The 25,766-nt window shown below is 43.0% G+C and overlaps 1 protein-coding gene across 44 annotated transcripts in view; it reads right to left on the bottom strand.

Annotated features, from left to right (window-relative positions):
* KCNMA1 (potassium calcium-activated channel subfamily M alpha 1) overlaps positions 1-25,766 on the bottom strand; it is a 764,605-nt gene that overhangs the window by 349,904 nt on the left and 388,935 nt on the right. Inside the window, exon 4 of one of the 44 annotated variants that reach the window (XM_054659727.2) lies at positions 2,862-3,062. The exons of the other annotated variants lie outside the window; for them this stretch is intronic. Within the exon in view, the coding sequence (XP_054515702.1) occupies positions 2,894-3,062 (169 nt within the window). The 3' untranslated portion in view covers positions 2,862-2,893. The remainder of the gene's footprint in view (positions 1-2,861; positions 3,063-25,766) is intronic. 44 annotated transcript variants of the gene reach the window in all.

Consider the following 25,766-nt stretch of genomic DNA (forward strand, 5'->3'; position numbering starts at 1 on the left):
AAAGAAAGTGCAGAATAATCAGAGTGTGTCTAGAACGAATAAAAAATGAGAATCCCATGACATCCAAGATGGGATACAGTCTTGAATGGACATACAGACAGACATGGTGACAGAAAACTCAGAAGCCGGGAGGGTCAGAGCGATGGAGCTTACTAGAACACAAGTTCATTTTCTCAAATGTGAGTGTTTTGCCCTCTCTGATTGGCATGCCTCCTTTCCTTCCTCAATTGTGGGGCACTGTCCTCTAACCACAGATGACTTCTTTACGCCACACAGTTGCAGATAGCACAGTTTCAAGGAGGGTGTGCTTGGATCTGGTAGAGGTCATGGACGAAGTGAAGACAAAAGTGAAGTCTTGGTGGTACTGGTTCACGCAAGGAATCAAACAGCCCAATGAGTCAGAGATCTGGTAAGTATATGGAAGCCTTCATGACTTAAAATATCCAACTGCCATGAGAGAAGTTCCAGAACAGAGGAGCCTCTTCCAGCATGGACCCAGCAGCTACAGGAGGGCTCAGATTGCTTGCTCTGCCACGCCTCTGCCATCTGCCCCCTGCTGAAGTCAGGCCAGGGAAGAGGTGCTGCCCATGAGTCAGCCATTCTCAACTGCTGCTTCTGCCTTCTCACTTTGCCATATTTGCTCCCTATCTGGGATGGTACTGTTCCACAGACCCTGATACACCTGGGGGTCAGCAGACCTAATTAGCCTTATATGTGTCTGCTCCCAAAATAGAGAGTCATTTATTCCAGTTTCTGTCCTGATCAGCAAGGTGTGACCTAGGCCCATGGCCCATAGCCCCAGACTGGGAGAGGAGCCACATTCCTTCTGAACAGTTTCTAAAAAACTTTCAGTCCCAAATGAGTGACTTTAGAAGTGGAGTTTTGAGGATGGAGCTGAGCACGTGGATTTCACATCTTCTCCTGTTTTCAGTATAGCTCTCAAGCCCCTGGATGCAAAGGCAGGACTCTGATGAACTTGCCTTTTCTATGACAGTCTTTACACTACAAGAAAGGGGCTGCAGGACAATCCCAGCTCCCAAAGACCCAGCCCAGAGCTCAGGAAAGCCAGGCTGCTTCTCACCAAAACTGAAAACCAGGACACCTTGGGAACACTCAGGACCCCACTCAGGCACCAGCTCCTTCCGGCAGCTCTTCCTTACCCTCCTGAAGTGCTGACCATCCCTGCCCTTGACTCACTCCCATTGCAGTGCCAACTCAGAGCATCTATCCCCAAAGCCAGAGTTCCTGGGATTCAGATCTTGGAGGTGTCACCCATTCCCTATGCAACTCTGTGGGAGCTACTTAGTTAATCTGCACCCTAATGTCCTCATCCATCAAATGTCGATGATGACAGCACCCATCTCACAGACTTGGGTAAGGCTCAGAAGAGTTAATATAAAGAAAATGCTTAGAACGTGGACTAGAATAGTAAGCACTCAACATACTTCCCATGCTGTTGTTGGCACCGCTGCTCCCACTTGTCAGATACCATGTGAGACCAGGAGCCCCTTGAAGGTGGGAAACTTTTTCTGTTTACTTCTATGGTCCCAGCACCCAGCACAGAGCATGGTGCACAAAAGGCTCAAAATGTTTTATAAGTGAATGAATAAAGCGAATCCAGTTGGCAATGCTGGACTATATACAGCTTGACTTGGTGATGGTTACCTTACAGACTCCTCCACTGCAATGTTCTGAAAGAGGGCAGAATGTCAACGGGCAGGCACACTGGCCAGAGAGAAACTGAGCAATCTGAGAATGGCCAGGAGAGAATGGGCATTACAGCAAAAAAGACTGGCATTGAAGCTGACCAACTGGGTTGTCTTGAGCACATCCATTTCCTCTTGGGCTTCAGTCTGGCCATCTGTGTGTCTAAACAAAGGCAGGAACTACTAGAAAGATGGGGTATCATTTCAGCAAGAACAGGTGGAGAGGTGAAACATGACTCATCTTTCTCCACCTGCCCCAGGGGACTCCCCCTGGCCAGGAAAAAACAGAAGCTCTAAACAGACCCTGCTTCTGAAGTCACAGCAAAAACCATGTCCAGTGTCCCCAGTAATTCTCTAGAATTCTCCCACCTGAGAGCCTCCTCCTCCCCACACAGGCCTGTGGAGTGCAGTGTAAATACCTCACCTCTCTCTGAACCACACGGCAGGAAGCATGGGAACCTCCTGCGGCTGTCGTAGGTGCCCACGGGACTGCTGGGCACTGTGCCACCACCACTGAAGAGGCCTTTGTGGCCTTCTTCCTGTGGCCCCAGGAGGAGACAGGAACTGGGAGCTAGCAGGCACCAAGGGGCCATGGAGGCCACATGCCGAATGGAGGAGCGTGGCAACCTTCCTTGAAGCCAGAACTGCCGAGGTCTGTCTACAGCTCAGACAGTGCTGTGGGCCCCTCTTGCAGGCCAGTCGTCTCACCTGGACCCTGGGCTCTGAGTAAACAATCCAATGATGCTACCCACAAAGGCCGCACATCCAAGCTTAGGAGGCATCTTCCTGTCAATGCCCTGGGGGCCCCTGTTGCCAAGTGACATGTGTCTGTGATTGCAGAAGGCCCTATTCTCCCAGAATCTAGGGGAGGAAGGGGGACTTTATGCAGCTGGAAAAGGCAAATTCTAACAGTCCTTTGTGATTTTAGACATGGTATTTAATCTCTTTTGAAATGCCAAATAATATTAAAAGAGGGCATGCTGCTTTTATGATTTTTCAGGAAGGGTCATGGACTAATAACAGGTTGCAAACGTTGGAACATTGCTGGGAGGGTTCTTGCCCTTGCTGTAGGTACATATTGCTGTTCTATTTATAACCAACATGAAAACAATGTAATAATCAGAACTAAGAGATGTATACATCCCTTTAGCCTACCTATTTTTCTTGGATCTGGAATATTTTGGGCCTCACTTGTTGATTTTTAGCAGCAGTTGAAAGGAGCTGACCAAATGCACATTAACGAGACGACATTCCTGTCTCTTTCTGTCTTCACTGGGAGACGTCCTATTTGAGCCATCCTGGTTTGAGATGCCAGTCTCCCATCCCTCAAGCATGAGACAGCCACGAGAAGGCCCCCTGCAGCCACAAACATTTGTCAGAGTGATTTGGTGAAGTTCAGCAGTGAAAGCAATTTCTTACTCGGAAAATCATTTATCATGGATAGCCTGTCGAAAACAATCTCATTTCAAACCCTTCCCAGGGAGAAAAAAACTGACAACTGGCACTAAGTAATCTACAACAGAGCCATGGGAGTCATTCATCTTTCCTTTGCCCAGCCCAGGACTTGATGCTTTCAGAAGAGAAGTGGAATCAATCATAACTGCTCTGAGGGGCTTCAGGTAAAAGAGGAGGGGGCTACCGGAACAGCCACATACTCCTGAGTGCACAATGGGAGATTTTTCAGTCTCTATTTTACTAATAGCCAAAAACCAGAAGAGTAGTTGTAGGGGTCTTTGAGGGAAGTGTGCCTCCTTCATTACAAAACATGTTCTTTTTGTAATTTTAGCTCATCTTAAATGCCAGAATCCTCCTTCTTGGGGAGCAATTAAGGAAAAGCTTATTGCTTTTTCATATAAGCTGACTTCCCCTTTGCCTGGGGCAGTCTTTTCTTTGCCAGACCATAGCATGGAGTTTGTGGCATAGTAGATAATGATTCTGTGCATGCCATTTCCACTGACATCAACACCCTGGAAACAGAATATCTAGCAATTTGAGGCTCATGGAGAAAAGCAGAAGAGGGAAAATTTTTCCCCATTAAGTTCCCTGCTTTTTAAAAAATACAATTAGTTACAGATAGGAAAAGCAATTGATCACTTTCCTTACTGAATGTCTGATTAAACCCAGGTTCTGGTTTTGAGGTTCACCAAGCCCCAGAAGAAGCTAATGAATTTCAGGGCTCCATTATTCTCATGTTTTGGCATTAACCAGTGACTCAGAAGGTACTGCCAGATGCAAATTATGACATCAATGCTATACTTCCTGGGAACCAAATAAAACAGAACCACCTTTGTAGATGGGTAGCTCCCACCAGTTCCCAGAAATATTTATATTATGGATACTAGTACTTCATTAGTACTTCATTATTATACCAATCTTAACTCAGAAATAAATCACCAGGTTTAGCACATATGATGCTTTAAGATAAAACTGTCCTCAAACTGCTTTCATTTCTCTGACGTTATCAGGGGTCTGAAATCCTGACTATTTTGGAAAGAAGTGTTATGCTATTTTGCCCAAGCCAAATGCAGGCATTAATGGTAAAGTTCTGGGATAAAATGCTCCATTTGAACTGAATTGTTCACATAAAATGGCTAATTTTTATTAGCCATTTGGGAGTACTTCTGCCACTTCCCAGCTGTCACTTTAAGCAAGATACTTTAGCCTCTCTGTGCCTTGGTCTCCTCATCTGTAAGAAGGGGGTAATACTGCTACCTACCCTGTAACATGTTATGAGGATTAAATGAGGTGATACTTACAAAGGCCACAGCGCCTGCCAAAAAGCAAGCATTTAATTTTTTTTTTTTTTTTGAGACGGAGTTTTGTTCTTGTCGCCCGGACTGGAGTGCAGTGGCGCAATCTCGGCTCACTGGAACCTCCACCTCCAGGGTTCAAGTGATTCTCCTGCTTCAGCCTCCTGAGTAGCTGGGATTACAGGCACGTGCCACCACGCCCGACTAATTTTTATATTTTTCGTAGAGACGGGGTTTCACCATGTTGGCCAGGCTGGTTTCGAACTCCTGACCTCAGGTGATCCACTTGCCTCAGCCTCCCAAAGTGCTGGGATTACAGGCGTGAGCCACCACGCCCGGCCTAATTTAAAATATCTTTTAGAAAACTCTCAGCCAGAGATGAATTAGGGGGTAAGCCAACCACTCGGTTTCCTGGTAGCCAATCTATAAAGTCCCCAGGAGATCACTGGAAAAGTAACAAGATGGAAAAATGAGATTTTCAGGGTGAGCACTCACTATACATGATCAAGAAGAGCACTATAAAAAGCCATGTGTGAGGAGGTAAAGCTCCCATAAGGACAAGATCAGAGATAAACAAAGAGTCTCCGAACTGCTAAAGAGGCTTGCCAGGGTCCCTGAGGCACCTCTACAACAGTTTTCTTCCTCCTCCCCTTCCCCAACACAAAGCTTAGTTTCTCTGCTAAATAAATATTGAATACTTACGTAACAAATATCAATCTGAAGGCACATAAAATTATGAGCCTGCCCAAGTGTCTTCTTGGCCTACCATGCTCTGAGCTAACTGGGGCACTGAGTGTAAACACTCTCCCGGCTACTGCTTTGCTCTTTCCCTCCCTCATTATTCACCACATTCAGTGATCAGAAATTCCAGCTTGAGCCACCTGTAGTCATGTGGCATTGGTCCAAAGCCCTCACTACCATGGGCGCCAACCCTAAGGGGAGGTATCCTCAGCACTCACTACATGAAAACCTACTTTGCTTGGGACCAAGAAAAGAATAATTCAGCATGAATACGACATCACTGGGACTTGTTAGTGTTATTTGAAAGATGTGGCTGAAGTTTTACATAGGGAATATGTGCTTCCATCACAAGTAACAGAGTACAAAGCTAACAAAGCAGTTTGTGGCCAAGAGGTTTTTGTTTTCTAGGATGAATAAGAAGGCCATGTTCTTGAAGGAACTTGAGGAACAATGACTACTTCAAGTCCACCCTGAAATATGGACATAATGGAAAAGCAAACAAAGGTGTGTCATCCACCTGGGAATCTCTAGTTCAATGGTTAGCTCAGTAAATCTTCCCAATTTACCATGCAGCTCCATCTCCCTTAACCCCATGAACTGGTCTAGAGAATAAACATATTACAATTTTGGTATTAATTTAATCAGGCATGATTTTGCAGAGAAGCCCATGGCAAAAAAAAAAAAAAAAAAAAAACAACTTTCTATAATGAGGTCCAATACCAAAAATAGTAGTAACAATAATTTAAAAGCAGATTGTTTAAAATCCATCTCTTTCTCTCTGTGTCTATCCATAATTGAGGAGGAAGAGCATTTGTTCAGCCTACTGTCTGCCAGGCATGTGCCAGGAGCTTCACTCATCTCTTCACCCCAGTATATTATTGCTGTTGTATGGATGGAGAAACCAAGATTTGCAGATATTATCACCTGCCCAAGGCTACCTTCCTGGGAAGAGGGAGATCTGGATTTGAACCCCACCTCGGTCTGAGTCCAAAGCCTGTGCTCTTCCCATATTGTGCTGCTGGCCATCCCTGAAGCTGCCGCTGTAGGTGGAGCATACTCCCTGAGACGAACCAAGGGAGTAGTGGCTATATATATATATGTACACACACACAAAGCAAACAAACAAAAACAAAATAAGTTGGTGAGGATGTGGACAAATTGCAACCCCCGCATGTTGTTGGTGGAAATGTAAAATGGTACAGCCATTGTGGAAAATAGTTTAGTGATTCATCAAAAAGCTAAACATTGAATTCCTAAATGACCCTGCAATTCTACTCCTATGCATATAAGAATTGAAAACAGCAATTCAAACAGATACTTGTGCACAATTGTTTATTGGAGCATTATTCACAATAGCCAAAAGGTAGAAACAATCTACATGTTCATTGACAAATGAATGGATAAACAAAATGTGTGGCAGCCATACAATGGAATATTATTCAGCCATCAAAGGGAATTAAGTACTGATACGTGCTACAACGTGGATGAACCTTGAAAGCATTATGTCAATGAAGGAAACCAGACACAAAGGTCACAAATATATGATTCCATTTAGATGAAACATCTAGAAGAGGTAAATCCATAGAGACAGAAAGCAGATCAGTGGTTGTCAGGGCCTAGGAGGACAGAGGAATGGGGAGTGACTCTGATGAGTATGGGGTTTCCTTTTGGGTTTACAGAAATGTCTTGACTAAATAGAAGTGATGGTTGCATAACATTGTGAAGGTACGAATCACCACTGAATCGTACATATTAAAATGGCTAATAGTTACTTTTATGCTCTGTGAATTTTGCCAGGATTAAGAAAACCAAAGAGTGGTAAAGTTAGAAGATATTTCACAAGTTCTCTATTGCACTGCATTCTTTGTGGATGAGGAAAATGAGCCCTGTCAGTCTGTCCAGTGTGGAATTATATAGCTAAAGTTTGCCGGTGAAGTTGGGGTGAGAAATCAACCCTCTGTCAATTAATTTATCAGAGCTTGCACCCAGGCTCACACTGGGGCTCTGGAGGAAAAGAAGAACAATATTGAGAGAAACAATTCTTTCTCAAGTGTAACTGAGAGCCTCCCAGTTCCTGCCTCTTTGGCTCAAAGCTCATATTCCTGGGAAGTCATCTTCCATTCCACTCCGGGAAAATGGCTTCCTACTTTTATGTGAAAAGGAGCCACAAAGAATTCAGCATCATGAAACACCCTTAGCTCTATCAATAGAGAAATTTCTGTCTTCAAGGGAAGTCCACTTGATTTGCTTCTGCTTGAAGTGAAGCAGATAACCTCAATCAACATCTGATTACTTCTTTAATTTCCAGAGCTTGCTCATTACCGAAGCCACACTGTCTCTAGAGAAGGACCTAGAGTAACTTAGATTTTAATACACCTGGGCTGACAAGTTACTTAGCTTGGGCTTTAATTGAGAAATCAGTTATTTTACCCATTACTTTGCTAACATTATCAAAATCCTATGATACTCAAGGCCCTGAAATGACATTTTCCTCTCCTTTATCATTTGTACATGTGACTAGGAGAAAATTATGCGTGATGGACATGTCAAAGATACATAAGTTCTTGAAGAGATTCTTTCCTACTTGCTCTACTCACTGATCCGTTTCCACTGAACAAATTGAGTATCAGCATGAGAAGTCACAAGGCAGGGGGTTCATTCTTTCTCCCCTGGCTTGGCTTTCTAAAGCGTGCGAGTTTTATATTGTTGCTTTTCAAGATGTGAAGTTGTGTGTAAATTTGTGTGCATGTATGACGAATATTTTTCCCTGCTAAAAGGTACAATGAAATTGATAGTGACACTTTGCAAACCAACTCTCCGATAAGCTTCTAGTGTTTTTTTTTTTTAGGTTTGCCACTAATCCTCCCAGCATTTCTGCAGATTGTAACTGAAGCGCAGCTTTTCTAGGAGGAAAATACCTGTTATTAAGGTCAACAACCTAAGAGTCACTCTTGATTCCTCTCCATTTTCAACTAAACAGCTGTTCTGTCTGTGACGCCTCCAGCATGTGCTCACATCCCAACTGCCTCTGACCTCTCCCAAGGCAGCATCCTCTCAGTTGAGACCTAAGAAAACTGCCTCCCAAATATTTTCCTTGCTTTTATCTTTCCCTGAACTCTATTCTCCACATCACAGTCATTATTTGCTAATGGCTTTATTGAGTTCTAGTTTCTACACCATACAATTCACCCATTTGAGGTTTAAAATTCAATGGGACAATCAATTTTAGAACACTTTCATCACCTCAAAAAGAAGCCCTATAGCCTTCAGCTATCAACCCCCAATCTCCCCACAAGCAAGCAGTCAGTAATCTACTCCCTGACTCTATACATTTGCCTATTCTTGACATTTTACACAAGTGAAGTCATATACTGTGTGATCTTTTGTGACTAGTTTCTTCCACTTAGCATGATGCTTTCAAGGTACACATATGTTGTGGCATGTTTCAGTTCTCCATTCCTTTTTATAGCCAAATGGTATTCCACTGCATAGGTACATCACATTTTGTTAATCCAGTCATCTGTTGATGGGCATTTAGATTCTTTCGCTGTTACGAATGTTCAAGCGCAAGTTTTGTGTGGACATGTATTTTCATTTCTGTTGGGTAAATACCTAGGAGTGGAATAGACATGTAATAGTAGCTCTGTCTTTCAGTTTTTCAGGAATTGCCAGGCTGTTTTCCAAAGCGACGGCACCATTCTGCATCATCCCCACCAGCAGCCACAAGGGTTGCAATTTATCCATATCCTTGTCAACACTTGTTATGATCTGTCTTTTCAAGTATAGCCATCCAAATGGGTGTAAAGTGGTATCTCACTGTGGTTTTGATTTGCATTTCTCTGATGACTAAGGTGTTGAACATCTTTTCATGTGCTTCTTGACTATTTGTATATCTTCTTTAGAGAGAGATGTATTCATAAACTGAACATTTTTAAATTGGGCTGTCATTTCACTTTCTTTGTAATGTCCTTCCATTGAAACACAAATGTTTTTAATTTTGATGAGGTCCAATTTATCTACTTTTTCTTTTGTTGCTTTTGTGTTTGGTATCATATTTAAGAATTCATGGCTAAATCCAATGTCACAAAGGTCTACCCTGTCTTCTCTCCTAAAAGTTTAAATGTTTTTGCTCTCACATGTAGATCTTTGATCTATTTTGAGTTAATTGATGTGAAGAGTCCAATTTTATTATTTTGCATGTGCCTATCTAGTTATCCCAGCACCATTTTTTTTTTTTTTGAGACAGGGTCTCACTCTGTCACCCAGACTGGAGTGCAGTGGCACAATCACAACTCACTGCAGCCTCCACCTCTCAGGCTCAAGTGATCCTCTCATCTCAGCCTCTCAAGTAGCTGGGTTCACAAGCATGTGCCACCATACCTGGCTAATGTTTAAAAAAGAAATTTGTAGAGACAGAGTCTCACTATGTTGCCCACACTGGACAGCATCATTAATTGGAAAAACTATTCTTTCCTCATTAAATGGTCTTGGTATTATTCTCAAAAATTAGTTGACTATAAAAACTGGGTGCATTTCTGGACTCTCAATTCTATTCCACTGATCTATATGTCCAGAATGACTGTTTAAAAGTGGAAATTGCATTATTACTCTTTCTAAAGTAATAGCCTAATGCCCAATACAAGTCATTCTCTATCCCAAGGATTCTTCACTTGGGGCCATATACTTCCAAGAGGTCCTTGGGCAGTACTCAGGGAGTCCATGATTTGGACCAAAAAAATTACATCTTTATTTTTATTAACCTCTAATTCAAATTTGGCATTTCCTTTAATTATGAATATAGCAATAAATTGTAGGGAGCCAAAGGCCCATGGGACGTGACCAACTCAGCATTCCACTGGAGGCTATATGATCAAACAGCAAACTGTTTATCGTGAATGCAGAATGTGAGCAAACTCAGGACTGCGCATGCCTCCAGGAGGTTTGCTAAGGGCCAGGAGGTTTGCTGGGCTCCTTAAAGTTATCTACTGGGAAATCTAGTGCCTATTGTTTGAAGAATGCAGTCTTGCAAGCCTGCTGTGATTCAAACTGCTGGCCGACAACCACCTGCCCCTTTCTCGTTATCTCTTTTACCTAATAAATTCGGAGGACTGAAACAGCTCAGGGCCCTTGTCCACTAGAGGCGAGGTGCCCCCAACCCCTTCTTCCAAATATACTCTCTTGTCTTTGACTTTTATTCCCCAGTTAGCCCCCTTTGTTCAGTCCACCAGGGATCATGGCAGGTTACAAGTGGCACCCCGAACAGTGACAGAATCAGGTGTTCTACGATAAATTAGAACAGTATTAATGACACTTGTAACTTTTTTTAGCAACAGAAATCTCAGATATTTACATATAAGATTACAATTGTTACAGGTATCTCAAAGTATTACTTATATTAATCCTACTTTAAAATGATGGTGGTATATTAGAATTATTGCTGGATCTTCATAAAAATACCCTAATCAAGAAGCAAGCAGACTTTATCATAATTTGTTTTTTATAATCTGATAACTGATTTTAACATAATCTATTTTCTTATAATCCAATGTTTTTATATTATGCCTTTATAAATAATATTTTTCTGAGAAAGGGGTCATAGTCTTCACCAGACTGCCAAAGAAGTCCTCAGCACAAAACATTTAAGAAACCCTGCTTTTTCCATTACCAGTTTTATTTTCTTCCCAGCACATGGCATCAACTGAATTTATCTTATTTACTTGTCAACTTGTTTACGGTCTGTCTCTTTCTGATACTGGAATGTAAGTGCTTAGGGCTTAAAATAGTGTCAGGCACATAATAGCCATTCAATAAATATTTATTGAGTTAATTACGGAATCAGCAGCAATTTTCTAAACAAGAGCTAAATCATTGGCTTAATGAAAATAAAGACTACTGATACCAAATTAGTGACATGTAATCCATACTGAAAATTATTTTACATTTATGCCATCATCATCATTAGATTTAATAAATGCCAGCCTGTCCTATGTGCTGTATTAAGTGCTTGATGCACGGTATCTCATTCACTATTCTCCATACTAACGACCAAGAATATCATTAACCATACTTACAGTTAAGGGAGCTAAGCCTCAGAGAGGTTAATTTCTCACTCAAGGTCACATAGCTAACAAATGACAGAGTTGGGATTTGCAACCAAGCCTACCTGCCTTCAGAGTATTGATTTTTAACTACAATAAAACACTTCTAAGAGAGGAGGAATTTTCTTCCTGTTCAACTGAGAAAGCTAAGATCCTGTGAAGTTAAGAAATGTGGCCCAGAACGCAGAGTTCAGTAGAGATTTCCAATAAAATGTTCTTTCCACTGTTCTCTTTATGAGCCACAGCAGGAAAACCCCTTAGCAGAACTGGGTGCTATCAGGTTGCCTCCTACGAGAAGATGAATTTTGGAAAAGATTTACTTTGCAAGCATAATTAATACTAGCAGGCATTAACTGAAGCCTGTTCTTTTCTTTCCTGGGGTCCAGCCTGCTTCTCTAAATATTAGGGCTTGGCCTCATTCAGGGCATTAAGGACTTCATTAGGCTGAAATCCAAGTTAATTTGATTGCACAATTATAAACTGTCCCTGGCTGGAGGTTGTCTCATTTGCCAGGTTGCAAGGGGGCAGCATGGCTGGATGACATGCTTTTGATCCCCAGCTTGAAGTTTCAGTGCTTTCTGGCTTTGACCTCATCAAGTTTTACAGAAAGGAAGTTAAATTGGAGCAGGGAGACAGATATTCTCCTTACTAAAGTTGTCACGGGCACGCAGAGGACCATTCATCAGGTCTGCAAAGAAACAAGGCACAGGAAAAGTCCTGGTCACCTGGAGGTGGCAGCAAATAAGATCTAACCAAAGGTCCATTATGCCCAAGGTCACTCACCCACATGGCAAGCATACATCCAGGCTGACCCCTTTCCTCTTTCCTGTGCCTCATTTTCCCCTTACTGGCTAACAGGTTATTCAGCCAGGGTATGCAGAGGAGCCAAGGGAAGGAATAAATCGCTTCGTTTTCAACAGGGATTTTGTTGACATTAGTAGAATCTGGAAGCATCCACTTCATGGAGTAGCATTTTCCTCTCCTCTGCTATTCATGCAAGTGATCAAAGGACCCACTTCCAGCCTTCCTCAAGAGAGGCCTCTCCTCCAGCCAACAAAGTCCCTTCACTGACTATTTTTGTAAAGACATTAACTTTGCCCAAAGAGAGGCCTGGCCTTGTCCTGAGCCTCTGGGAGGCAATGTCTAAGCCCTTGGAGTGTCATGCCTGATAAAAGTGTCTTTTCCAGGGGTCTTGGGCTGGCCAGATAGTAACAGTGTTATTTTGGGTAGGGGCTGACCATGCCAGAAAGTCTAACAATGTCATTTATGATGGAGGCTTTGGGTTACATGGTATCCATCCACCTCCAGGGGAGCAGGGGACTGAGGCTGGCCATGAGGGCAGTCATCCAAGTTTACATGATCCAGTCCCAGTAAAAACTTTGAACTCCGAGGCCCGGGTGAACTTTCTTGATTGACAGTACTCCTTGCATGTAGTCACACATTGATGCTGGGAGGTAACACGATCCATGACTCCACATGGAGGAGATAATGAAAGCACCATATTTGGATCTTTCCCAGACTCTGGCCTATGTACTTTGTCCTTTGGTTGATTTTAATCTGTATCTTTTCCCTGTAATAAATTGTAACCGTGAGTATAATAGCCTTCAGTGAGCTCTGCAGTCCCATGCATTATCGAACCTGAAGGTGACTTGGGGAACGTGCCAAACCTGCAGTTGATGTCAGAGGGAGGATGGTCTTGGGAACTGCTCACCCCATGCCCCTCTTCTGCAGCATCCAAATTCTACCCACGCCTTGGGACCCAACTCTAGCCTGCCGTCCTTCCTTAAAGTTCCCTGGATTACTGCAACCAGTGAGTATGCTGGCTTCTACACTAAAAGCTAGTGTTTCTTAAGCGCTTTTTAGCAAATTCCACAGTAAGAAACAGAGTTTACATCACAAATCAGTACATTTATACAGTATACATATGTTTATACAGTATATATACATTTATACAGTACATAGATCTATATATGTAATGGAAACAAAAGTTTCATAAAATCAAATTGAACTTCTCTAGCTATATTTCCATCCATCTTGGGCTGATCAATCTCGTGTTTTATTTATTTATGTATGTACTTTTAGAGACAAGGTCCCACTCTGTTTCCCAGGCTGATCTCAAACTCTTGGCCTCAAGCCATACTCTTGACTCAGCCTCCTGAGTAGCTGGGATTATAGGTACCAGCTGCCATGCCCAGCTATGTCATCTTTTTTAAATGCTTGTTTTTCCTTTCACAAACCATGAATGAGTTGAGATTGCAGTTTTCAGAAGCACAGGTCTCATTCATTATTCTGATAACCGATCTCTTTACTGCCTTACAATACATCTTATTTTGTTTCTTAACTTCACTGTGTTTATATCTCATCTCTCTCAAGACTTGATTAAAAGTTTCAAAACAGACCTCAAAAAGAACAATACCAATAATATCTAATACTTTTTTTGGTCATGTTCAAGCTGGGCACTGTACTAACAGCCTTTCCATGCAGTGTCTAATTGTTTCCACACACTACTATCAGGTAGGTATTATCCACTATGACATCTCTCATCACCACTTTCACCCCATGTGACAAAGGAAAGACTTCATAACTTGGAAAGGTTAACTGGCTTGCCCAGGACAGCTACAAAGTAGTAGAGCCAAGTAAGCCAAGAAGGTCTGGTCTGATTCCAAACCCTGGTGTTCACCACTAGGCTCCTTCCTCCCTACTTTCTTTTTGCAAAATTGTTTTTTTAAAGACAGGGTCTCACTCTGTCACTCAGGCTGGAACACAGTGGTGCAACCAGGGCTCACTTCTGCCTCAAACTCCTGTGCTGAAGCCATGCTCCCACCTCAGTCTCTTGAGTAGCTGAGACTATAGGCACATACCACCATGACCAGCTAATCTTTAAAACATTTTCCAGGGCCTCACTACATTGCCCAGGCTGGTCTTGAACTCCTGGGCTCAAGTGATCCTCTTACCTCATGTGAGCCACCATGCCCAGCTACATTCCCACCCATTTTCATTCCCCGCCAGAGCTGCCCAGCAGACCTTTTTGCCCCAGAGTGGAAAGGGCACAGATGACAAATATGAATATACAATTCTGGCCCAGTGGGCTCAAAGAGGAGGGAGTTGGCAATGTTTCCTCTTCAGCCAGCATTCTTTTCAAGCAAAGCTCTGTGACCTTCTACCCGAAGGCAGCGCTCTCAGGCCTGTCTGTTACGGTTCCCCTAACTCATCTCAGGAGAGTCTCCTTCCAGAATGCCAGGCACCCCTGCCTGCCTCCCCACTGCCTCGCCTTCCCTGCACCAATTAAACTGTCACAGTCGGCTGGCTTGGAGGCAGGTGAGGTCAGGAAGAAATCTGAAGGAAGCTGGGAATTCAGATGAGATGAGGCCTCCTTGTGCTGAAGCTCCTCTTCTGTTTTCTGTCAAACTGGTCTGAAGACTGATTGGATGAGCCCATAGAGATCCCTGGTGACTCTCTACACTCACCTCTTCCTCTCCAATGGAGGGTGAGAAATACGGCCTTGTACAGAAGTGGCAGCTTTTGCATCTGTTTGGGTCCCCAGTGGTCCCTAGTTCCTGGTGCAACAGCAGTGGGTCTTGGGTGGAATGATTTTGGCTGGAGATTTTTTGCATCCTGGAATCATTGCCTAAAGAGGAATTTGTCCTCTACAAACAAGTGCTAACCCACAATACACAAGAGAAGCAAATCAAAGAGCTCTTAGGCTTGGCCTAATAGATGCATCTTGTCTTACCTACCCCTTTTAGTGTTGTCTGTTATTGGAGGAAGAGGTAGGAAGCCCAGGGCCTCCCTCCCAGAGTTTCCTTAGCATCACCTGTCATTGTTGAGATTTTGAATGCATTGCAGGTTAAGGGACACTTGATCAAGAAGGGAAAACACAGCAGAGACTTTCACTTAGACATGTTTTGTAAGTCATGCAGGGAAAAGTTCCCAGTCAACCTCTGCTTAACCTTCGGGTTTGAAGATGGCCCTCTGTCAGTCACCTGATCTTCATGGCAGAAGAAACAGGAGTGAATGAGCAGATGAATCCATCTTAAGAGAACAGAAATCCTTAGTTTGGGTTTCATTGACCAACTATAGGGTACCTGGCAGGCAAAATTTTTGCAGCTTTCATCCAATTCCCAAATGGGTGTTTGACCCACAAAAGAACCACCACCAGTCTACATGGTAATATACATACATTGCCTTCTATAATTTTACTTCCTGTAGCTGCCAAATCTTATTCATACTTCCTCCAAGCATAAGCACATGCATGCACACAGACACAGCCACCAAATGCACCCTCCTTGTCTACTCCTCAGCCTCACCTCGTACCTGATAACAGATTGTACTCAAAGGCACTGGAAGACCACATGGCTGCCTGGAGCACCTTTCAATTATTAATGCTGTTCTTTAAAGGCCTTGCCTTATTATTTCTATTCATGCTATTATGAAGAGGGCAAACTCCTTAATGCACTCCTGTGCCACTTCCTCCCACTGCTAGAGGAAAAGCACATGCTAGGTACAGTCATCTAATAGCATCCACGTTATTTTCACCTTCTCTGCACACTGTCCCTGCAGTTCTCTCTGGGGCCTCAAGATCAATTGTATCTCAAACTGGGCCATGGGTTCATTTTCTGCGTTTTCTGGCATGGAGTGAGGGTAGCGGGTGTATGGAAATTCCAGCTCTCAAATTACAAGGTGGCAGGTCTCTGCATGGGTGTGATGAGCAACATGAGATAGGTATCCTTGTTAAGGACAACTGCCTTCCAGTAGATTCCACCATCAGAGGTCCTGGAGCCCTACCTACTATTTCTTCCTGAGAGTGTCCTGACAGGTAAAAGGTGGTGTGAGTGTCTTCCACGGGGAAAAGAGACTGATGAGGCAGCTCTACTGAAATGGCAGTTGATATTAATAGGGCCATCTACTTCCTACTTTGAAAATATCTGAGCTATAAGCTCAGACGCTACCTATCACTAACTGCCAAATTTCCATGCAAAAGGGTCAGTGATGAAGTTGTAGCCTAGACTTGGGACCATGTCTCAGGGGAAAAGTCTAGGTATGCCTCCGATTTTGTTTTGGAAGGGACGATACCGTAAGAATTTCATCAGTAAATATTAAATACAAAGTTCAGCAAATTGTGAACTTTAGGGTTCATGAAAACTAAAGCCAGGGTTTATCCATGTCAACCTGTACCTTATACCTACATATGCTAGAAACTAAATCAAGTTTCATACAATGTGCCCATTTAGCTAAGTAAGTCAGAGGATAGTTTCCAATAATTACTAACACTTATACACTTAGTATAATCAACTCTTCTTTGGTCAAGTTAATATCCTGGCAGAACAGACAGATTTGGGCCTCTCTTCTTATAAAAAAAGAATCTGACAATTTAAGGGGCATATGTTCACTTCCATTTATGTCCTGGAAAATATGCCCTGTGACTTAGCAACCATGTTTTAAAAGCTCTTGCAGTTCTTAAACAAACAGAGTGTATGTTTATGAGCTTCTAACGACGTTATTTTCAGAGATGATGTAGAGTTAGTGATATGTAGCTCTGGGGCTTACAGTAAGCTGTAGATGATTTATTGGTGTGGCATACAGTATTTGCCTCGAGAAAAATGGAAATTTAAGCAGTGTTTGAAAATGTGTTAGATGGCAAACGACCCGGGGCACCCTGAGACCAAAGGCTTCCCATCTTAGAGAGAGAAGGGGTCCTTTTTGGCAGATGGAGGAGCAAGGGTTAAGAACGTTTCCTGGCACTCAGGGAGCACAGCCAATTCAAGACCAGAAAGAGAGACAGTTTAGAATAGAGGCTGAAAACAGGAGGCCCAAATCTGGCCTGCAGAGGTGTTTTGCTTGGCCTGCAAGTACTTTAAGAGTTTTGGATTTGAGGCCAATATTTTAAAATTGGAGATTCAACATAAAATGCAGTATTCTCTCTCCTCTTTGAAACACAGGAAGATCTGGCCACTAGAGCCTGCATTTCTGCATAGGAACAATCAGCTGGACCTGGGAAGCCACTTCAGGTGAGGCTTCAGCTCTCATTGCAGTCCTCACCAGATCCGCCTCACTCATTTCCAATGTCTGCCCTTCCCTGTCCAGATGAATTTGCAAACATCAGATGAAAAAAATGTCATTTTGTACTGTTGCACTCTCAGCGAACAGATCTCTTAAACCAGTAAGACTCATTGTCAGATAAAAGAATGGAAAAGGCACATGTTTTTCCAAAACTCGGGAGAAAAGCAAGACTATTAAGTTGTCTTAAAATTTTTGTTGTATCCATTGTTTTGAATGCTGGGTTGCTGAAGTTTCTATTTCCCAAAGCCAAGTTATCAGACAGGGCTTAAAATAAAATGCTTATTTTAATTTTCTCATTTGAAAGAATTAGACCACATTGAAGGGGTGTAGTATAAGGCATCTGTCTCTGAGCATGTTTTCTTATCTGTGAAAATTTCCAGAAGGATGGGGCTGTTGGAAAGGGAGAAATAAAGTCAATTTCTCCAGCAGGCAGTCCAGGCACAGTGCCTGAGGCCACTGTACTTATGGGACACAAAAAAGTCTAAATTTTAACTTCTTTAAAATCAGAAGAAAATAAATATAATAATAAATGACGAATAATAACAACGAATCCAGGCTGGGCACAGTGGCTCATGCCTGCAATGCCAACACTTTGGGAAGCTGAGGTGGGAGGATTGCTAGAGCACAGGAGCTTAAAACCAGTCTGGGCAACACAGTGAGACCCCCCATCTCTACAATAATTTTTTTTTAATTAGCTGGGCATGATGGTGCCCAGCTGTAGTCCCAGCTACTCAGAAAGCTAAAGCAGGAAGATTACTTGAGCCCTGGAGGCAGAGGTTGTTGTGAGCCATGATTGCACCACTGCACTCCAGTCTGAGCAACAGAGTGAGACCCTGTCTCAAAGAAAAAAAAAAAAAATTAGCCAGCCATGGTGGTGCATTCCTGTAATCCCAACTACTCAGGAGACTGAGACTGAAGGATCACTTGAGCCAAAGAGGTCAAGGTTACAGTGAGCTATGATCATGTCAGTACACTTCAGCCTGGGTGACAGAGTGAGACCGTGTCTCTAAAAATAATAGTAATAATAACAACAATAACAAATCCAGCCTGGATTATATTCATTCTTATACCAATGCAGCCGCAAAATATAATATTTAATATTCTTATGGAAGAATTGGCTCAACAAGGCCAACGTACCTAGAGTCCATGGAAATCACAGCATGGAGCTGGAGGCAAATGCTGGTCTTCAGACCAACATCCATGTCCACACTGTGGCCTGTTTGCGAGCAGCACAAGCTCATTTTACTGCAGACTCTCCTCCCCATCATGCCCCTGTGATGCTCTGTATGTGGCAAGTTCGTAACAAGACCCCTGCAAAGCACGTCGCACACTGACCTCAGTTTCAAAAAGATGGAGTGGATGCCATTCAGATGCTTCTGGAAATTTCCAAAAGTTTTAATCATCTATCACTGGACAACAGGTATTACTGCCACTGGATACAGTCCGCTTCTCTGATTATTTTATGCCGTCCCTGAAGCATTCTCAATCGCTAATCTCAGTGGCTGATTTCAAGGCAAGGTTTTGCTTGACTTTAGCGTATACTGAAAATCACAAAGCCCGAGTACAGGCCATAATGAGAGTCTTCTCTTGTGGACTCCTAGAGTTGAGGGCAGACTGAGTTTTCTGTCTATGCAACTCAAAATCTCCCCTACAGCCAAAACATGTTATAGCATCCAGCTATCTTTTCAACTCCTCAACCTTCAGCACTTACTGTGTGCAATGCTCATATTAGTCATTGATATATTGCTTAGCGATGCCTTACTTGTTCTTGTTTTGTTATCTTATTTTTCCTTTATATATGGCTGGACTTCCTGCCCCTTGTAAAAATATGTATAATTTAAATATCTTAATGGAAAAGATCTAGCATTATACATAAGTACTCAAAATTCCCCAGTACCTAGCAAAATGCCTTATACAGAGTTTGTACTCAGTGGAGAGCTATTATCTGATTGGTACCTTTAAGGCCACAGGTACACAGACAGCTCTCAGCCTCATCTCTGCTACTGTGATGAGCCTGGTGGCCAATTCCCCCATGCTCTGCTTCTCCACTTAATTTTTAGGCAGGACATAATTGTTTCCTACACACACACACACACACACACACACACACACACACAGTCTTTCTCTCCCTCTCTCTCTTTTCTCCCAAATTCTATGAACAAAGACATATGCATCAAAAAGTCCCAAGGGCATTGTTGCTTTGAGAGTTCTATTTTTAAGCCACAAATGACTCATCACCAACCAGGGTCTCCCCAAAGCTACATGTGTCAGGCTGTCAGGTCAAAAGACAAGGGGTAAAAGACAAGGAAGAGTTCACATCTCCTCCAGCCCATGAACCCCATGATAAAGCTGTAAAAGCTGCCACCACTCCACACACCACACCACACCCCTGCCACAGTTGTGTTAGGCACAAGCACTGCCCTTGTGTTTGGATTAAACTGTTCTGAGCTATAACATTTTGCTCCAGCTGGCTCCTATCCTGATCTCTCAGCAGTCTCTGAATGCATGTCAGCCTGTGACTATAGGGAAAGGCCCAGTGCCATGTGACAGGGAGGAGATGCAGCCCTCTTGCGGTATAAACTCAGGCTTGTTGTAGAGGACAGAAGTAACTAGTGGGCTAGTGGGTCTGAAAGGGAATGCATTTCTTCATTTGCCCTGAAACAATTATTCTTTTAAAAAGAATAAGAGAGGGCTGAGAGAGTGCCAGGTTGTCCAAAGCATTCTTTTTAAGTTTTGGAGAGTGGCGAGAAGGGAAGAAATAATTCATCCTAATTTTGGAAGGCAAAGTAGATAGGGATGTATAGACATAGTTATCAGATAGTGTTTCCACAGGGGAAACAAATGAGCAATTGGGCAAAATGTCCTCAAAAGTTATGCATAACAAATTCCAAACAGGCCAAAACAATGTGTTCAGCTCTTCAATGCGTTCAGCCCTGTGTTACCCTTCCACAGTGGAGCTAAACTCTTAACTCTTACCCATCCCCAACTCCATGCTGAAACAGTACAAAAAAGAGAGGGAGACAGTGGGGAGGGAGAGAGAGAGATTAGTAGGAGGGTCATAAAATCAAGGAATTCAAGGCCTCTTACCAGTGAGGATGAAACAAACTAATCCCACGCAGCCACCTGGCTGGATTTGATCTTTTCCACCTGGGATTATCTTTGTTCTTTCCCATGGCCCTAAAGGTTCCCCCATGATAAGGGCCTAGAAGTCCAGAATTGGCATAAAAAGACAATATATACTTTGCTATTCAATGAGTAGGTTATCATGTCTTTGTTCATTTCTGTATTTAGTAGAAAGAACCCAGGAGATCAAGTAGAAAAGAACTGGGAGAGAAAAGTTCTATCTTCCAGCTCCAGCTCTGCCCCTGGCTGGTCAGATGACCTTGAGGAGGTCCCTCATCCTCATTCCTCAGGAAAGGATGCTGAGGCTCAGAGAACAGTGGCACCAGTTGGGATCCAATGCCTCTTTGACTCTAATACTATATTCTACAGTTGTCTTTTGTGGCAGACCTGAAAGGTTCAGCTCAGTCCTCCTGTCCTTTCCTAGCATAGTCCCTGATTTCCCCAATGAAAGCCAAAGATAAGCAGTTCCCTTAATGCTTCTAGACGCCATTGCCTACGATGCCTAGGTACCGCTTGTGCAATGACAAATAAGCAAGGAAGACAAGATTTCCTCACCAATGTGGAAGGGAGAAGGAGGAAGGGTGCTAATGCTCTGAACTTTGACGTAAATAAAACCAATCTGTTTGACAACCAAAGAACAGATCCTGTCCCCAAAATCTACCTATATGGAGACAAGGACATATATAGAAGTTGACTCTGTTCCTTGGCATACTCTCCACCTGTCTTCTCTACCAGGCTTTCACTCGATTCCTGAACAAATGGCAATATGGAAGGTCAGATGAGCTAGGAAGGCTGAGTTAGAGTTACTCTCATATCAGAGCACCAAGTGTTGCTATTAAAGGGTACATTCTGAAGGGAGACAAGGACTTCCCATACAGCCTCTTTGCCCTGAAGGCATCTTCTCTTCCACCATCCCTGAGTGGGCTCGGCTCCTCTACCATCTGACATTCCATTCTTTCAACAGCTGCTGGCTCTCCTGTTGTGTTCCCTTCACAGATGTGCAGTGCCGTTCTGAACATCCTGCCCTTGAACTTTCCCTACCCCAAATTTTCCAAACCAAAGCCTGGCAATAAAAATGTCAGTGAGGGATGGAGAAAACTGGGGGGAGTATTTTAAAAGGGGAAAAAAAAAACAGGGAGGTGCTTTGCACACACAGTGATTTGTGTTGACTTCTTCAACAAAGGTTAAATGCATGCCGTGACTTCTCAAAAAAGGGCACGAAGGCAGAGAGCTGGAGCTAATTTTCCAGAACACTACCTAGAAAGGCTGTATTCCATAAAGGAACTGGTTACAGAGTAGGCTGGTGAGCTTCCTTTTCCATGTCACAGGCTGCCCATCTCATCAAGCTGCAGGATGGGGTACACTAAAGGGGATAGTGAAAGCTGGTATACACAGTCCTTTACAGTTTAAAATGCGCTGTCATGAATGGGATGGGATCTGTGCTGTCCTCACAGCTCTCCCAGGTGCCTGTCTTGGGGCTGAGCACAGGAGAGGCAGTGGGTCTACACCTGTGCCTAGTCAGTTTGAACAAGGCTGGAGAAGGAAGCCAGATACTTTATGTCATTTCAAAGACCTCCATCCTATGTGGCTCCATTCTTTGGGGCCAAATTTTCCTGAAGTCCATTAGTTTGATAATACCAACTCTCTGGGCATATAAACATTGCATAACACAATGCAAAACTATAACAAATCAACTAATTCTGTAACTCTCTAAAAGAGATAAAAGAATGTATCTCATGGGGAAACAGCATTTCTCATATCTATTTCAGTATGCCAAATCACAGGGACAGAGTAGGTAAGGATAGGAAGGCCAAAGAGTCTTTCTACTCGGAAAGACACCCCTAGGTGGTGGAAGCTAATGAGGAACAATCAGCTCTCCTTGTTTTTTGTTCATTTGATCCTATCTCATTGCAAAATGCTGCCACTCCACTGAGATAACAGAGAAGCTGGTCTCATTAAGCCATTATTAGGAAGGACTGAATCAAGGCCCAAACAGACATCAGACAGCACCTGACCCAGGGCAGTGTCTTACATGGAAGGCCTGTGATAGGAGCCTCCTACGTACCCACAACTGCACACTTGGTTCTCAGGGTGAGAAATGGAGAAAGGGAGAACAAAAGAGAAAACAAGACCGGTGCATTGGCAGGATGAGGTGATGCAACTTCCCATTCTTGCAACATCTCATTAAACCCCGTCAGTTACTTCCACAATCTGGAAATTTACTTCTCGACACTTAGAAGAGAGATGGCTTTAGAATGAGCCATGCTGGAATCTAATCCTGGCTCTACTGCTTACTAGCTACATAGCTTGGGCTATGCCTGCAGCTTCAGCCTCCTCATCTGTAAGTGGGAATAGTAATACCTATCCTAAGAAGTTGTTAGGGGAATTCAATGAGGTTGCATGTGCTATTTTTGGTAAAGTGCCTAGCTCTGTAGCTCACAGACAGTACATAATCAGTGAATGTTAGTTCCCTCCAACGACTTGCCCTCTCTTCCCTTTTGAAAGAGAATTTCTAGGCCAAGGGATGAGAGACCAGGCTATGTGAAGACCGGGGAGGGAGAAACCACTGGGCAACTAAACCAGTTCTGCTAAAGCTCTGGACATCCCCAATACATCAATGGTGCCAGTTTTATTTTCAGAGACTATGAAAACAATCTGGTCAATTTCTATCGCAATCTTAAAGATAGTTTTCCTTAACCATAAGCAATTTTACTGCCTGGAAAATATTCAGCATTATCACATTTGAAGATGTTACAAACTAATAAATGAATACAAAATGAATAAATGGGTGAGTGGATGCAAAAGTAACATTTTAAAAGACTGGGGAGAGGCCATTTTCCAATCGTAACCCCACTGTTGCCTTGGCAATTGTGCCCTTGGGTGAGATGCTCTACAAAATTTGTGCTGCCATTTCCTGCTCCTTCCTAACGTCCATATCCCCAAAACAGCAGTGCTGATACCAGAAGCCAAGAGCAAAGACTGGCAAAATCAGCAAGTGCCCCCATTGTGTGCCAGCCATTTTGGAGCAGATAAAGTCATTAAGGAAACATTTAACAACATATAACCTTTCAGCTTTACTCTGCAAACAGCAGGTAGCTTCCCTTTCAGAGACAAGAGCCTGCATTGAAGTCACCAGTGAGCAGGACTTGACCTTCATTTTCAGTATACGCCACATTAAATATTCATAATCCGCGTAACCGTAGCATAAGAAGTAGCAGCGTTTAAACATGAATCAAAGGAATAAATATCTTCACACATGTGAGTCATCCTTTCCCAGAATGCCCCTGGTGAAAATGCAAATACCCAGAGCTCTGGGCCTCTGTGTCTTCCAACTTTCTCTTGAAATTCTGAAAGCTACAGGGACTGCTGCATTATGCAATCCATGAATCTCGCTCTCATGCTGACACTGGTGGGTCTTTGTTTTTTTTCCTTATCTGTTAGATAAGAATTGCTGTTCTTGTGTCAAAGGGAGGAAATAGACAAGGATGGAAGCAGCAATGGTGACATTAGCACCCACAGGGCTTCTGCAGGCACTCTTGACTTGGTTGTACAATTTCTAAAAAATCTTTGCTTCACAAGGATCAGAATATGTGGGAGGACAGGGTTGGCGTTGGTGTCGGGAGACATCAGAATTAGGAACTAAAGTGACGTGTGACATAAATTGGGCAGGAGTCCTTTTAAAAAGAATGCAAAAGAAAGGGAGCTTTTTGTACACAATCCACCTCGTGTGGCTAATTGGAGATCTTTGGGGAGATGGTGTGTGGAGGGCTCAATGCTTGTCTGTGCTTGTTAAGGCACTGACATGATGTCTGACCAAAGACTCAGTCCAGAGGCATCTTCCTCTGCTTGGGTGTTTCTAGAGAGTCTACTGCTGGGATGATAAAGCATAATTTTAATAAGGTTTAATGTAATTGTCTTTGGTTTTCAATTCCAGGAGCTCTGAGGACAATCTGTCTTAGCCAGATAGTAATCACTTGCAGCTACACAAATGAGTCTTCCCTCACAACCACCCTAGGTTCATTAAGATCGGACCCAAAGAAAACGCCCTATGCTGGGATCTGTCTTTGCCTAATGGCCAAAAATGAAAGGTGTGCAGCTGTCTTTGGAAGTGACTTATCCATCACCTCTGGATAGTAAAAAGAGCTTTAAAAGGTTAAAAAGATCATAAACCACCAATGATGACCTTTCTCTGAGCTGTATTGCTAATGGACAGAAGTAAAATAACTACCTAGCCTGCTTGTCCACTTGCACAACTGGAGCTGGCCTGCCTCGAGACATAGCTGGTCCAGCAGACCTAGGGAGCCTGTTTTATACATTAATCGGCATTCCTTGCACTTTTCAAAGGGCTGGGTGCAGAGAGCCTGGAATCTCAAACTTGTGCTACAGGATAGTCCTCAGCATTCTGGAGGGGAGGGGCAGCTCTGGCTAAAATTCACTGAGACAAGCCATTTCATGCATGTCTGTTGGTTTAGATTCACTTGTGGGAAAGCCTATAGACTGTCCCCTGATTTATTTATTTGAAGGGTGTAAATACTAGCTACAATTCATCTGGAGAACTCTGGGTGCTTTTTTTCCAGGGTGATGATTTAGTATAACTTCCACGAGAAGTTTAAAGCTGTCTTTCCAAAATACCCAGATGGCCAGCCAAACCACCAATGTGTAAAACTGGTAACAGTTTTGAATGAAAGACATGGATTTTAAGAATGTACATTCTACTTTCTCACTTTCTTTCCATTTGCATCTTATATGTGGATAGAACTTCATTTTTTTTTTCTCATTCACTAAGCTCGATTATAATTTTTTAATAGGTTTCACTGTGTTTTATTCCTGGAAATCTATGGACTTACCATAGAGATGGCTTTAGAGATTCTATACTAATTCTCTCCCAAACTAAAACTGAGCTTGCTTGTCGTCTTTCCCAAGGAAGATGGAAAACTCCCTTGTGCCGAATCCACTGATTGGGCCTGCCACCGGACAGAATCTTCGGATATGCTCTCAGAACAAAATGAAGTCATGAAAATGAAAAGTTTCTATATAAATAACCAGAAGGTCTTCTTATAAACAAAGCCTTGCTATGCCAAATCACACAGTTTAGCAACAGAGAAGAAAGGCTAAAGCTGGGATGAGGCTACGACAGTCCTCAGGCAGAATGGGAATAGCCTTGTTTCTAACCTTATGGGCATTTTTGCCAGGAAAAGGTGAGGACAGGACTGAAGTTCCATCCTTGGGATAGACTATTTGCAAGTTCATAAAAGAAACCAGAATCAGAGAGGACTCTCAGTGCCGTC

Source organism: Pan troglodytes, chromosome 8 (assembly GCF_028858775.2).
Source record: "Pan troglodytes isolate AG18354 chromosome 8, NHGRI_mPanTro3-v2.0_pri, whole genome shotgun sequence".
NCBI lineage: Eukaryota > Metazoa > Chordata > Mammalia > Primates > Hominidae > Pan > Pan troglodytes.